This window comes from Amphiura filiformis, chromosome 10, assembly GCF_039555335.1.
Source record: "Amphiura filiformis chromosome 10, Afil_fr2py, whole genome shotgun sequence".
NCBI classification, from domain to species: Eukaryota; Metazoa; Echinodermata; class Ophiuroidea; order Amphilepidida; family Amphiuridae; genus Amphiura; species Amphiura filiformis.
This window is the reverse complement of record NC_092637.1, coordinates 36124151-36139010: the sequence shown is the minus strand read 5'-3', so window position 1 is coordinate 36139010 and position 14860 is coordinate 36124151. Positions and strand designations below refer to the sequence as shown.

The 14860-nt window shown below is 38.5% G+C and overlaps 1 protein-coding gene across 1 annotated transcript; it reads right to left on the bottom strand.

Annotated features, from left to right (window-relative positions):
• Positions 1 to 2765: 2765 nt before the first annotated feature.
• LOC140162800 (uncharacterized) lies at positions 2766 to 14642 on the bottom strand. Its single transcript, XM_072186105.1, has 4 exons — positions 14503 to 14642; positions 5719 to 6065; positions 3646 to 3821; positions 2766 to 3277 (listed from the first exon to the last, which is right to left on the bottom strand). The coding sequence occupies exons 2-4, from the start codon at positions 6058 to 6060 to the stop codon at positions 3208 to 3210; spliced, it is 588 nt and encodes a 195-aa protein (XP_072042206.1). The 5' UTR covers positions 6061 to 6065; positions 14503 to 14642; the 3' UTR covers positions 2766 to 3207.
• Between the last annotated feature and the right edge of the window lie 218 nt (positions 14643 to 14860).

Sequence of the window (14860 nt, the reverse complement as noted above, 5' to 3'; positions counted from 1 at the left end):
CAATGTAGATCTTTTGCCCGAGGAGGTCTACTTGAACCGGTAGTGAATCGGATCCCAATCCCATTGGAGAAGAGATGCAGTCTGTGGTAATGGGAGTCAGGACGTATTTGTATTTGCATTGTTGATTGAAGTAATCCACTGTGGCATGGAACAGTGTATTCTGTATCTGGAAGACATTGTGGTACCAAGGACTGCGGATTGCTGCAATTGAATGCGTATTGGGGTCTTCCCATGATCTGGGTGCATTGATCGGATCTGTTGTTAAGAGAGAATGCAATCTTTGGAGCTCACTGTCATCAGCCTTGTGACCATCTACAGATGAGACGAAACCAGTATAGGTCTTACTGTATTCTGCCTTGGAGGTCGCCATCTGAGATCTGATGTCAGAACCAAATACTGGTATAAGCTTTACATGTGCATAATCAATCTCATAGCCTTCGAAGATCATTGCACAATGTTGAGCTTTAAGACCTGTCTTGAGTAAGTTGGCCACTTCACGGGCAGCAGTGATAAGCTTCTTGTAGTCTTCACTTTCAAGGGCAAATATGTCGCTTGAAAGATGTCTTCTTGGGACCAGTACTGTAAACCCAGGGGTGTTTGGGAAGGGGGTTAGGAAGGCAACATGGTCATCATCTTCCCATACTCTCCAATGCTCCTCTTCATTACGCACAATTTTGGCAAATAGGTTGTTGTTCGAATCCGCACCATGGAAGGCATTGCTTACAGCTTCTTTTGATGATGATGATACAATGGTCTTCTTGATTCGATCAAGTTTCTCGTTGGAAAGCCGTGGGCCATTTTTTGAGGACACATAACCTGGGTACTCTTCTTTGTATTCTTCCTCTGCTGATGTTACAGGTTCCCAGACTTGGTCCAGACCATGGAGAGGCACAATCTTCAACTGCGCAGCAAGGGTCGAAGGCTCAGAAACCATGGCACATCTCTGCACTTGGAGTTTCTGTTGCAGCACAGGGGCGATGTCACGGGCTTCCATCATCAGGGCTTCATAATCTTCTAGGGGATGTTGAAACAAGTCAGCACATTTCCTGTCTGATTTTGATGTGACAACAGTGACTCCTGGAGTTGAAGGATATTCATGAAGATGAACACTGCATCGCTCACCCTCTTTGATTTTCCAGTGATGTTCCTCTCTTTTCAGCATCACATCTGAGGCGATGACCCCATTTTTGTCCACCGAAGCAACGAACATGACTCCAGCGTTGAACTCAACTGCAACATTGCCATGTTTGTCAACTGCCACGATGCCACCTTGGTGATTCTGTAGATTTTTCTCAAGTGAATACTGGCAGGCTTCTGTGATTGAGAGACCTTTGTAGTCAATCAGCTTGGCAACATCATGAGCTATGGCATTTCTTAGAAAAGCCTCTCCATCTCCTGAACAAGCTACAGCAACCCTCTCATCGGCAAAGCAGCCTGCGCCAGGAATTCCTGTGTCTCCAACTCTCCTTCCATCTTATTCATGACCCCACCAGTGGATGTAGCAACTGCAAGATTGCCTTGAATGTCTACAGCAACCGCACCTACAGTTTGGGGATGGTTGCCATTTGCTTTGGAGGATGCTACTTGCTTCAAATGCTCTTCCGCAGGGATGTTGTGAAGTACTTGTTTGGTACTGGAGTTAGATCATTTTCTTTGCAAAAGGATTCAGCCCCTTCTCCGATCAGTAGAACATGTTTGCACTTGTCTAATACTAGCCTAGCAGCCTTTATTGGGTTCTGGACATTTTTCAAGCATGCTACAGCTCCAACCTTGCCTGTTTTCCCGTCCATGATGCACGCTTCAAGCTCATGCTCGCCAGATACATTTAGCACTGCTCCTTTACCGGCATTGAATAGGAAACAGTTCTCCAAACTGGCAACAGTAGCCTGGACAGCATCAAGGCTAGATTCCCCATCAGCCAACTTCTTGGAACCAACGGAAAGTGCAGCCTGCATGGCAAACTCGATCAAACGCTTGACTTTGTCGTCTTCCTTGAAATCTTCACCAGCACCAGCATGAAGGACAAGGGAGAATGGGCGATCACTGGGGTTGGGCACCTGTAGGCTTTCCAGGGCACCCATCTGACAGGCCATAGCAAAAGGCACCACGACCTGCATGACTGCATCTATACTTTGCCTCAGAGTATCTAGAAACATTGAAATACGTTGTTGGTAAAATCCCTTGGCTGCGATCTGGATGGCGAGTTTGTCAGGTTTAACATAGTAGCTCAGACTAAGTTGATCTGGAGCATACACATTACCAACAGCTGTTCCAACGCCTATATCATCAACAAAACCTGTGAAATACACCTCTGGTACTTGTAACTTCTTCAGGTAGGAAACGAGGGTTGCGTCGGCATTGGCATCGGCCATTAGGAGGCTACGCAAGGCTGCAATGTGCGGTCCAAATGCCTTCCCTTGCTTGGTTTCTTTTATCAGGTTCTTGTGATTCTGAAAAGCAGCTGCAAACTTTGGAAATAAAACACTATGCGGTTCTTTGGCGATAAGGGATTCGAGGAAGGCGCGTGACTGTTCAGTAATTGGCATGGTTGGATCACACCTACCATCTATAAAACGGCGCACGTGGGTAGGCTCTACCATCAAAAGGTTCAGGTTGCCTTTGGTTATCTGAAGTGCCAGTTGTGTAGATAGGCACATCCAAATGTCGATAAGTCGCTTTTCCTTGTTAGTTTCAATATGTCAGGAAATACAGGTACGTCAAGCTCACTCATTAACACGACCAGCATCATTGCCCTGGGCCTCCATATTCTTCTGATCTTCAGGAGATATCTGGAAGTCTAGTGCACATGCTGGAATGGGTGTCATCAAGTTTTCATCAAATGACAGATCCTTTGGAAGGTATGTCAGTAAATACGTCAATGCAAAACCTACTAACGCATCTAGACCCGTGTGCTCTATTAAAATACCTGCTTTGCCATCCTTAAATACTACGAGGTTGATAGTTTTATCATAGTAGCGAGCTTGCTGGGGCACATTATTCCCAAGACGGTGGCCTCTAAAACTTCACTTCTGGTGTCTGGAGCGGTTCTTTCCTCCAAGCTGAGGGCAAGGATTGCGCTCTCCATGACATTGATGGATTCACTTGCGCCTCTTTGGATTAGAGACTCACGCATACTTGCCCAGGTTGGACGATCAAGTGCTGTGAATGGAGCAATGCTGGGCGAGGCATCTTCGTGTCTAGCCATAGTCACTGCTCGTAGTTGTTGGTAGATCTCCTCTGCCGATAATGGCTGCCCATTTGCTTGGATGACATCGACCTAATAATATACAAATTATAAAAAATACAAGTTATAATAAATTGCAAATGTAATTTCAATGTTAACAAACATCGGTTATTCCTTCATGTAATTTTACACGAAATTAGGGTTAGGGTTAGGGTTAAGGTTAGGGTTAGTTTAGGGTTAGGATTAAGGTTAGGATTAGGGTTAGGATTAGGGTTAGGATTAGGGTTAGGATTAGGGTTAGGATTAGGGTTAGGGTTAGGATTAGGGTTAGGATTAGCGTTAGGATTAGGGTTAGGATTAGCTTACACGAAATAATTACATGAAGGATCGACCCAAACATCACAACATCTGAGAAACTAGTAATTTTAATGAATACAAAGGAAATAGACAAAGAAACATACCTTATAAGCAGACCCTTTATGTAACACGACAACGTGTCGCGACTCTGAGAAAGTAGATAAAGTGTCCGTCTCAAGTCCGGGAACTCTGCATGACGACAGAATGTTCTTGGCCTGGGTGGTTTCAACAGTTCGCCCTGTTCCATGCCAATAATCTTGGTAATAAGTTCCGGTGTTGTCTGTTGTGTGGAAAATAATATGTATACTCTTTATCATATACGCCACCAGTTTAGGATACCTGAAGATTTTTGTGATTCTAAATTAGCCCCGATAGAGGGCAGGGTCTGAAGAATGGGTCATAGATATTTAAGCGGAAGCGAAGGAGCGTTGCGATTTCAATAGAATGGGCGAAATTAAATGATAAAAATAATAACCCTTACGTGACCTTTGACCCCTTTCTGTGTAGAAGTTATATTAAGCTTGGGTCAGTGCTTCTTGTGGCCTAGTTTGATATAAAATTGGTCAAACTGCATGAACTGTGAGTTTTAAAAGATATCGTGCTAGATAGCCAAGCACGATATCTTTTTAACTCAAAGCGAGACCCATCTACTACATATCGTGCGAAAGGATCCATTCGATTTTATCATTATTATGCTTTGAGAATCTAAATTTTGGTGAAAAATGATTTTTTTTTTGTTGTCTAAAATATAATGCTTCTTTAGGTCAAAATGGGATTTTAATTCAAAAATTTGATTTTTGGTCAAAAATGTGATTTTCTCGATTACATTTTGTAACCGTTTAAAGTGGGTCGCTTAACAGTGTTACGATATCTACATGCATCATGTACGGTGATCGTGCAGAGACCTTCGATATCGGGTGAAATTGGTCACCAATTTCAGTTTGAGGGCGTTTAAGATCAAGCGGGTGTCAGATATCCAGAATAATTTGTTTTTAAAAATGTGTATAAAGTATAGAATGGAAGATTCTCAAAGCATAATAATGGTCAAAATTGGTGCAAACATCTGGCACTAGTAGCATTTTTAATTCTATTAAAGAAGAAAGAAAGAAAAGAAAGAAAGAAAGAAAAAGAAAGAAAGAAAGAAAGAAAGAAAGAAAGAAAGAAAGAAAGAAAGAAAGAAAGAAAGAAAGAAAGAAAGAAAGAAAGAAAGAAAGAAAGAAAGAAAGAAAGAAAGAAAGAAAGATAGAAAGAATAAACAAATTAAAATGTGTGCACAATCTTTAGTTATGCATTCAAAATTATCGCGCGCTCCGCGAGCATTCTTTACACGTATACGATCAATGTTTTTAAATAGTTTTAAAATTTTGACCCCTGTTTGACCTTAATTGACCTCTACCTACAATTGACCTTTTCGGTAAATCCCATAAGCCTTTGCGAGTACACCCTGAGACGTCACGCCGACTTGCAATGCGCAGTAACTATGTTCGCTAAACGATGAGCGCATCGACGCAGCGTGATCGGCGTGACGTAAAATGACAAGTTCTCAGGTATACGCGCAAAGGCTTATGGGATTTACCGAAAAGGTCAATTGCCAGAACTTTGAAGAGGACAGCCCAAGCAATTCTGTTCAGTAGTACCCTTCAGGCAAGTCACAAACACTTTCAAAACCTTTGTTACAATGATTTGGTCACGGAACATTAGCTCTGTTCTTGTACTAAATACATGATTTTTGTAGACGTATGACGTAAAATATTAATTTTAACATGTTAATTTAACGACTTCTTCAGGAGTTGGTCATATAACGCCTCCTTGAAGTACAAAGTGACAACTCGCGCGTATACAGCGCGTAAACAGTGCGCAGTGCTGCATCCCTGCTGCAGGTATGCGTGCAGTGGGGCAAGGGGGGCATCTGCCCCGGATATTTTTCTTGCCCCCACCCAGTTTGACCCCACCCCACTTTTGAAGGAAAAAACACAAAATTACGTAAATTTCCACTTTTTGCGGCAATTTTGCGCAAAATTTGTCGCTTTTGCCCCCCCCCTGAAATTCACTTTGCCGCCCCCGAATAAAATCAGGGTGCCGCCACTGTATGCGTGCCTTCAAAGTCGGCACAATGTGTGCGTTCGCGTCGGTACTTTGTACTTCAGAGTAGACTGACTATAGGTAAAGTGTCTTACCTTGATACAAGCTGTTGCATATAACATTTTAGCCGCCCTCTGTAATTGGTCGCTGTGTTTTGGGTCGTCCTCCAACACGGCTGAGATCAACGTGGAGCTGGGGATTGAGTACCGATTTGACAGCAAGGTTTTCTGGAAACTCTCAGTGGCCCAGTTATCCTTGCCTTGGACTGCCCCGGTAAACACATGTTGTAATTTTTGCCATGTACCATCATCTTGCGATTTTTGAAGCCTGCTTTGGAAGTCGTCAAAACTTTTCCCGTCCAGCAATTGGCCCATGATACGGCTCAGCTCACTCAAAGTGCATTCTACTTCAGGAGCAGGATATTTCAAAATTGCCATGTTTGCTGTAAGATAAATTGATAAAAACGTTATCAGTTATAATATGTACTACACAGTTACGTCAAAACTGTCTATATAGTATAATTGTGATTGCACAAATGAAATTTGTAAAAGCAAACAACATTCGCATCTTTTAGTATAGATTAATTCATAACAATCTGGTTTTGAAAATTTAAACACACAGAATGTTAAACACTATATCAAGAATAATTATTTTTGGAATATATAAACAACAAATATATTATAGGCCTACACATACTGAAACCCAATGCTGTTGTATTAATTTTGTTTATAGCATGGTTAAAGACTAGTGATATGCATGTACGTAGGAACGTAATTCGATACATCTGCACCAAAGCTCCATTTTTCTGATTTTCTGATTTTTCTGCAAATCATCATTATTATAGACAAAAATATATGAAGTTAATCAACATATCCAAAAGAAGGTAATTGTTTATCATGTGTGCAAATAGCTTTTGACATACTAGCCTTTTGATTATTACCCAAGGCATAACATACACCCTCTTCTATCCTAACATCTAATTATTATCCTGTGAAACTCCTAAATGTAGATCCAATTGTCCTGCCAATTATTCTCTCCCACCAACTGCCAATTAATTTTCACGGAAGTTTTCTGGAATAGATGTGTAATGACATCAAAACATTTTCATTAACCTATAGCAAGATCGCTGCTAGATAACCTTGACCCTGCTTGAAAAGCACTATGACCATGATGACCACACACTGACACATGTATTATATTGTCCCCTGCGCTTTATACTCTAATAAGGTCAATGTGCATAGTAAGAGGACCAGCGAATTTGCCCAATTTTCAATTTAGAAAGAAAGTTCCTAAAACATATACCGATTTTACCTTAGTCATGCAAAATCAACACAAAACTTCTGTTGTCGTCACACACCAATTTTGGTATTTCTATTTGCTATGACAACTTGATCGTTTTTTGACATTATTTTCTGTTTTGTTCATACACTATCTAATAGAAAGTTAGAAACAACAACAAACTTGAACCAATTAATAAGTACTGGCCAGCTGTGGCTGGCCCGGTACAAAAATCTGACCTGAATAAAAATCTGAGGGAGTCCAGTATAAGAAACTACTACTTTCAAGTCCATGGCATCACAGACCAATGGCATAAATAGAGAAAAAAGTAAGAAGGAGCCTTGATCAAGGCTATTTGTTGATTGTCTGCTGTTTGTTATCTGTTCAACTTGGCCTCATAAGGCCAAACAAGAAATGTCTTTAAAAAGACAACGCCATGGATGCAGATCAACTTAATAACTTTGAATTGCAAGTACTTGGAATGCTAGTAAATTTGAATGTTTGACACAACTAACCGGGTGTGAAATATTGGCATTTATTGGTGAATACACCACCAATGACATACTAGGAAATACTCAAAATTTTCATGTTGAAAGCTGAATTGAAAAATGTGCGCGAAATAGGTCTACATTTAAAAGGGCATTTCGTGATCCACAGCCTCACCCCCCACAAAAACAAAAAAAAGTTGAGATTTTTACACCACTGGAAACCTCTGGCTATACATAATGTTTATTTACAAAATATTTCTTGCAGATTAATTCGTTTTGCAAAGATATCGTGAAATTTGAATTTCGTTCTGGTATACCAGAACGAAATTACAACTTAAGTTTCCCTACATACACCCCCACTACCCACCTCACACACCTCTGTACCCACCCACCCCCATAGGCCTACATATTATTACATACCGGTAGGCCTACATAATATATTTATATAGCACGACTATCATAGCTATAGGCCTACATTTAGAAAGTAGGTCCTATAGCGCTAAATTAATTAAAAACAAACCAGAACACAAGTCTGAAGGGTGTATGTAATGAAAATGCCAACCCGCGATGGGGGGGGTCATACAAAATTCACCTGGAGACAGGAGGGACATAAAATTTAAATCCCCTATAATAACACGCTAATTTTTCTAGGTTTGGACAGTGGATTTTCCCATGGACCTCAAGCGTGTATAAACAAACAAATAAATAAACAGACAAATGGTCGACATAATCACGGGAACCATATAATTTGCCATTGCAGGCTATCACCATGATTCACGGAAGCAAATATCCAAAATTCACGTTAATTTACCAAAGCACCCAAATGGGAGATTTGGGCTACAAAATCGCTAGTCGAGTAATCCTTGCTTTCATTGCAGAAGGGACCTGGATTAGAACAATGGAATATCGACTATTTCTGCTACTTGCTTTAGAGATAAAGTAGGCCTACTGAGCTGAGTTTGACATTTTAGGAGCATGACGGGTCACTCCATATGAAATCAAGGAGGCGCCCCACCTGACCCCTCAGATTTGCTTTATATTTTAGTCATATGTTGTACCTGTAAAAATATTAAAAGTCAAATTGGCCCCAATATTGAAAATAAAATGGAAATAAAAGTAAATAGGGCCAATAACTACGCATCTAGTCATTTATTTTCAATATTGTGGCCATTTTGACTTTAGGAAGAAGGTATGGGCTACCAAAGATGAAATTTATTCAAAGGGCAACTTTTGGGTCCAAATTTAGATTCCCCTACTCCAACTTTAAATAGATATACCATAGAAAATCTGTATATTGAAAATGAAATGGAAATAAAAGTAAATAGGGCCAATAACTACTCATCTAATCATTTATTTTTAATATTGTGGCCAATTTGACTTCCAAGCCTTCCGAATTCGGCACATTTGCACTACATGCAATCATAAGAAAATGGTCAACTTTGGGCTTGTCATTTTATATGAAGTCAACCTATACAATTACTGGGACTTAACAAAGTTGTAATTTAAGACTAGTAGTTATATAAAAGTGATGTTTTATAAATTTTGAAGGTGGACCACATCGACTTTGGGCCCCTTGAAAATGACAATGTTGAATTTGCAATAAATTTCATCTTCTGCAATGTACTATTGTTAGGAAATCATGTTGTGGAGGGTTGTTGGAGCCGAATTATTTTATTTAGAATATAGATTTGCATATTTAATTCTTAAGGATTATTTTCTAAGTGGACACATTATGATATAACTTTCGGTTGTGAATTGTAATACCTGACAATATTGCATGTCGCCGCGGATAGGCCCTACAGGTTTTAAGAGCATTTGAACTTATTTAACATGTTTAGGCGACATTTAAGGGATCTGGAATGAGCGTTTTGAGCGTTTCGACAGTATTTTTGTGGGACATGAGAGCACATCAGACATATCGAATTGCATTCTGAATACGAAGAATGTCTTTCTGATATCAAATAATTTTCATTTTTGAAATTCACGATATAATACAAATTTTATAACAAATTATTAAAATTTGATATTTTTCACATTTTTGATATATAACAGTCCTCGAAGTAAATTTTATAAATCTAATGACATATTCTTGAAGAGTATGTAGCTGGGAGGAAAAGCCGACGATCAATTGACAATTTTGACCTTTCATATTGAAGATATGGATTTTTTTCCCCCAAAAGTCCTAATTTTTGTTGGTGTTTTGGGAAAAAAAATCCATATCTTCAATACGAAAGGTCAACATTTTCAATTGATCGTCGGCTTTTCATCCCACCTACATACACTTTAAGTATAAATCATCAGATTTATAAAGTTTACTTCGAGTACTGTTAAATATCAAAAATATCAATTTTAATCATTTGCCATAAAATGTGTATTACATTGCGAATTTCAAAAATCAAAATTATTTGATATCAGAAGGACATTCTTCGTATTCAGAATGCAATTCGATATGTCTGATGTGCTCTAATGTCCCACAATAAATACTGTTCTAATGTTCATACCCCACCCCTTAATATTATTAACCCAATAATTTTGTATTTCAAACAAAGATGACAAGCCTATACGCACGGGATTTTAAGGATTTTTGTAAAGGTAAATGTTTTAAATAACACAACAATGTCAATTGCAACTACCGCGCTATTCCAGGGATAAGAGACCATCCCTGTGTTTTTTATTTATTTTTAATAAGAAACCATGTTTATTGATGAAATTCTTGGTTCCTTGATCGACAAAGCAGCTTTTTGGATCAATACCGCATCAAATTATGTCGCTCTTCACCTTAGTGAATCATATATAGGCCTACTCTGCGATCGTAATAGCGCCATCTCAATGCATATTAGTAAACAGTAGGCCTAATAAAATCAATCGAACTCTATTACTTTGAAAAGCTAAAAGGTTGATCAAAAAAAAGCTCGTAGGCCAAGTTGAAGCCTATCAAAATCAAAAATCTTACACTAAATGACTAAATTTCACGCATAAGTTTAACACTAGGATTTGGAAAAAATATATTATCAAGCATTATAGTTTTTCATGACATTTACTGAAAAATGAAAACAATTGCTTTTGGCCGAGAAAATTAATTTTACATTGAAACGGTGCAACTCAAAATTTCAAAACCAAATTCGATCGTTTGTATTGCCTCATTAAATGACCGAGTGAGCCTTGTACAACAATAGAAATCGGTTGACTACTGTAGAGTTCTACCTGAATGGGGCACTTGAAGCGGTATTTTAATTTATTAATTTGAAATAAATATCATAATATTTATTTATTTATGTCAATTATGTGAAAGAAAAACATGAAAAACCTTTGGTTTTGTTCTGAAATACTTGAAGATAAGACAAGTTAAATTTACGTGGTAAAAACTTGATACGTGCAAACATGGCAAACAGTGGCCCACAACTCGGGCAATTAAGTAAAATCGGGCATAGCGTTTGAACCTGAACTAAAGGAAGAAACCAAGTAAAGTTTTTCTGTTAGCCAAGATATTAGGCTACTGATTCTACTGCATATCACATTTACGCCGTGACTCGTTTTATTTTTTTCTGAAAGAAAAATGCAATTGCTAATCATGAAAGTCAATTTTACGCGATGCAAGCTTAAGTGAGAATGTCAAAAGTGGCCCGACGATTATAACGTGCGATTGCTGCCATTAATAGGCAAATCGACATAATTATGTCAATTTCGCAGAAAGAAATTGACATATGTTGATTTTGTCCAATAGGAGAAATTGTAATTGACATAAGTAAGCTAATTTACATATAATCGACACATGTCATTTCCAAGGATGGAAATTGACATATGTCCATTATATAAAACCACATGTGCTGTTTGCGTCAACTTTAGTAGTGTAATTAGCTGCGTACTGCTTCTGCATATCTGATTGGTTGAAATTGTTCGCACGTCATTTTTATGGTATAAATCGACATATGTCAATTTGAAGATATGTGATTGGTTGCAGAAAAGAATAGGCCTACACCCAAAAGGACATACAATGCGTGCAACTGAAGTCGACTGATGTATAATCCTACGGGCTGTCGATACGTTGACCCCTTTTGACCTGCCCAAAAATCTATATAACGATGACAAGAGGGTCATAAATAGTGATATAGCTCGTACTCTGAGGTGTATTTTGGGCGCATTCGTAGCGTAGCGATTTGGAAATTGACATATGTCAATTTCTAAATTGGCATATGTCGATTACATTTTAAATTCAGGAAGGCCGGTTGCAGCAACCAATAAACAGCAATAAATTCGACACTAGTTTTCAAATAATGTCGATTTCTCCTACGGTAATTGACATATGTACATTTTACGTATATTAGCTTACTTACTTTAAAAAGTCGATTACAAGTTCTACTGAAAGAAATTGACATAATGTCAATTTGTCCATTTATGGCAGCGATCGCACGTCATAGATGATTGATCATAGCGTTTGAGCCCGGACTAGAAAAAGGTTTTTTTTTTCTTCAGCAAAATGTCCCCTATCAAATGAGCGGTGCTAATTTTAAATTACAGGCGATCTCCTTATATGCAGAGTTCATACTGCACGAAGGTCTTAAATGTTTAAGAAAATTCAACTAAAACATTAATTTAACAGTAAAGGGTAGACGAAAAAATTGATGTTTTGGAAAAGTTACAATCATATACTTTGAAAACTTATTTGATTTATTGTTGTGAATGAGTTATGTACGTTTTGCTCGAGAAGTCTAGCCACGAATTTGCTCACAGGTAGCTTCAGAGGATGATTTAAGGAAGCCCCATCATGCACTGCAAACGTGTTATCACTAGAGTTTCAACTGCCACTTTACTTTTCAAATCCCATTGAATTCTGTGCAAAAGATGTTGTTTAAGAATTGTGCGTGTGTCATTATTACTTGGTCGATTTCAGAACAAAAGTGATGTATGCATAAAGGATAATTCACACCTTCTGTAGGTAACATAAAATGTGAAATCGACTAGCATTTTGAATGCGTTTTTATTATAAATATATCAGTCCAAATTCAAATTTAACCATGCCCGTCAATGCAATGTCAGTGTGCGAGCAGTGGTGTCATGTTCAGCTGTGCTAACCGCAAGTCAACACAGTGGCAAATTCGAAGCTTGAGTTCTCGAGTAATGTACGTTTTACTAAAGTGTTGTCGTTTCAGCCCTTTTGCAACACACCTCAAGAACCCCAGGACCTAGAAAAGTATATCTGTGATATTTTAATTCTACACACTCGCTATGAAATGATCAATGCAATTTTTGCCATGAGCTCACTAACATTCGCAAGATGCTGTAAATTACCAAATCACAACAGTTTAAAATAGTTGCTATAACCTTAAGACAAAGAAAGAAGGAAAGAAGACCATTCCCGACAATCAAATAACAATTGAATACCTGCTGAGTGGAAGAAGGGCCCAACTCCAATTTTTTACAAAAATGAGTTAGACCCAGCATTTTATTGCTAGCAGACTGTTCTTCCTTGTGTGTGAAAGTTGAGCCAAAATCCACTCTCTAAATAGTCTTCCACGTACACTTAATCATGGTTTTCATGGAAGAGAGGCCCAACTCCACGAATATTGGGTTAAAGGGGAATTTTGTTCATCCATGAAATCTACTTTTCACTGCAATAAACTTTCTTGCTAACATATTACATGCTCCTTGTACAATTAATGGATAATTACCCAATTTCTGTAGCTATTTACAATACATCTGCTTACGGAACTGGCACTTGCAGTGGAAGGTCCCAACTCCAGCTCGTATTAAGACCTGTACCGTTGCCATGGAAACATCATATATAGTTTCGAATGCATGTAATACTCTATGTTCAGATATGAAAGGTCCTCTGAAGATGAAATTTCTTAATATTACAAAAACAGTTTTAATGGAGTTGGGCCCTTCTTCCACTCAGGTATTCAATTTTGCTCTTATTTGGGTCGAGAGATAAGAAAAAAAGTATTAAAAAAAAGCGCAGTGATTTATAGTGCGCTACGCACAGGCACAACGCCTAAACGTTGATCCACAAGCCTCAGCACACTTTACAGATAAGAAAGTGGAAGTTCTTATCCCATGCACCAATACAAAGGTTGTGCATCATCAAATATAAGTCAATATGCATACTTTATAGGTTGTCGCTGACCACTATGGCCCACATTATTCCATAAACTTAAGCATGTTGAACAACAAATCAGGGACTTTGCTGCTTCAAGAACGCACACCCTAGACAATCCACAAATAACCTTCGCAACCACTGAGTTTCGTGCGGGTTAGCAGACAATTAAGTAAGTTCCTTGTCCAAGGGAATTTCAAGCTAACTCAATTTTTCTCGCGAGCGTAGGCCTACTAGGCACCACCAGGATTCGAACCCGCAACCTCTCGAACCATAGGCGAACGCCCATAACTCCATAGTCGAACGCCCATAACTCCATAACCGTACGTCATATAGGTCAAAATGTACATTTCTGAATCCTTATGGCCAGAGGATGACGATGGATTAATCACCTCTATGACTATGAGTACTATTACCTACCAAATACGGCAACACACGAGTGCCTAGACTCGCTTGCCAGTCCTACACGCCGTGCCTATGTAGAGGACTGGCTTACGCCCATTTGGATGTCAATGGGAAATACACACTTAACGATTTGCGCAGGTCAGAAATTTGACAAAATTTCTTTAAAATGTCATCAATGTATATAAAATTGGTACCCACCTTATTGTGCTTGCTAATTAAAGACTCGGTTGAAACAAAATTAAGGATCGAATGCATTTTAGTGTCCAAAAAGGCAAAATTATCGTTAAAGTCCTGCCAAATTCTGCACCCTTGCGAGGGGTTTACAATTCGAATCGGGAATAAAAAATATCCGATCTTTACGATCAAAAACACAAAATTACAACTTTAAACCTACTATTGGCAAAGGACATTATTGCCAAACAATATAGAATAGAATATTCGACGTCAACTTCTCAAAATATTGGAGAAATATGCTCACCAAACATTGGGAAAGTACGCAATCCAATTCCCATTCAAACGTGTGGGAAACTGAAAGTGCATAATCCTTGCCAACTTTAAAACAATTTGCACTGATTGTATTGCCTATGAACTGATAATCTGAATAGAGTACATACCTGTGAGTCCTCTCTCTTCGGACAAATCCTGTGATGTACGTATGTCACTCTTGACAGTATACCGGTATGATACCAACTGGTTAAGGTGTCTCTCTTGATATGAAACAAAATCAGTATAAATGCCAAATTATAAGGGTTGTGATAACGGAAGAAATCTAAATAACAATAAGAAAGATATGACCAATGACATGGCTTAAATGACCCAACTAATATAGCGCCAGCAACGATATCATATAACATGCTAATTTTTATAATGAAAACAGAGATAAAAAAAGACTAAATCACGGAAAAACAGTGGCATGATCGACGGGAATTATATTTAAATGTTTATTTAAAGACTAAATCCCTTCTGACGTCA

Excerpts from the sequence above, each read along its gene's own strand:
- LOC140162800 (XM_072186105.1), bottom strand. The coding sequence starts at position 6,060 with ATGGCAATTTTGAAATATCCTGCTCCTGAAGTAGAATGCACTTTGAGT. Across the intron at positions 3,822-5,718 it reads ATGCAACAGCTTGTATCAAG|ACAACACCGGAACTTATTAC; the intron begins GTAAGACACTTT and ends TCCACACAACAG. Across the intron at positions 3,278-3,645 it reads ATAAAGGGTCTGCTTATAAG|GTCGATGTCATCCAAGCAAA; the intron begins GTATGTTTCTTT and ends GTATATTATTAG.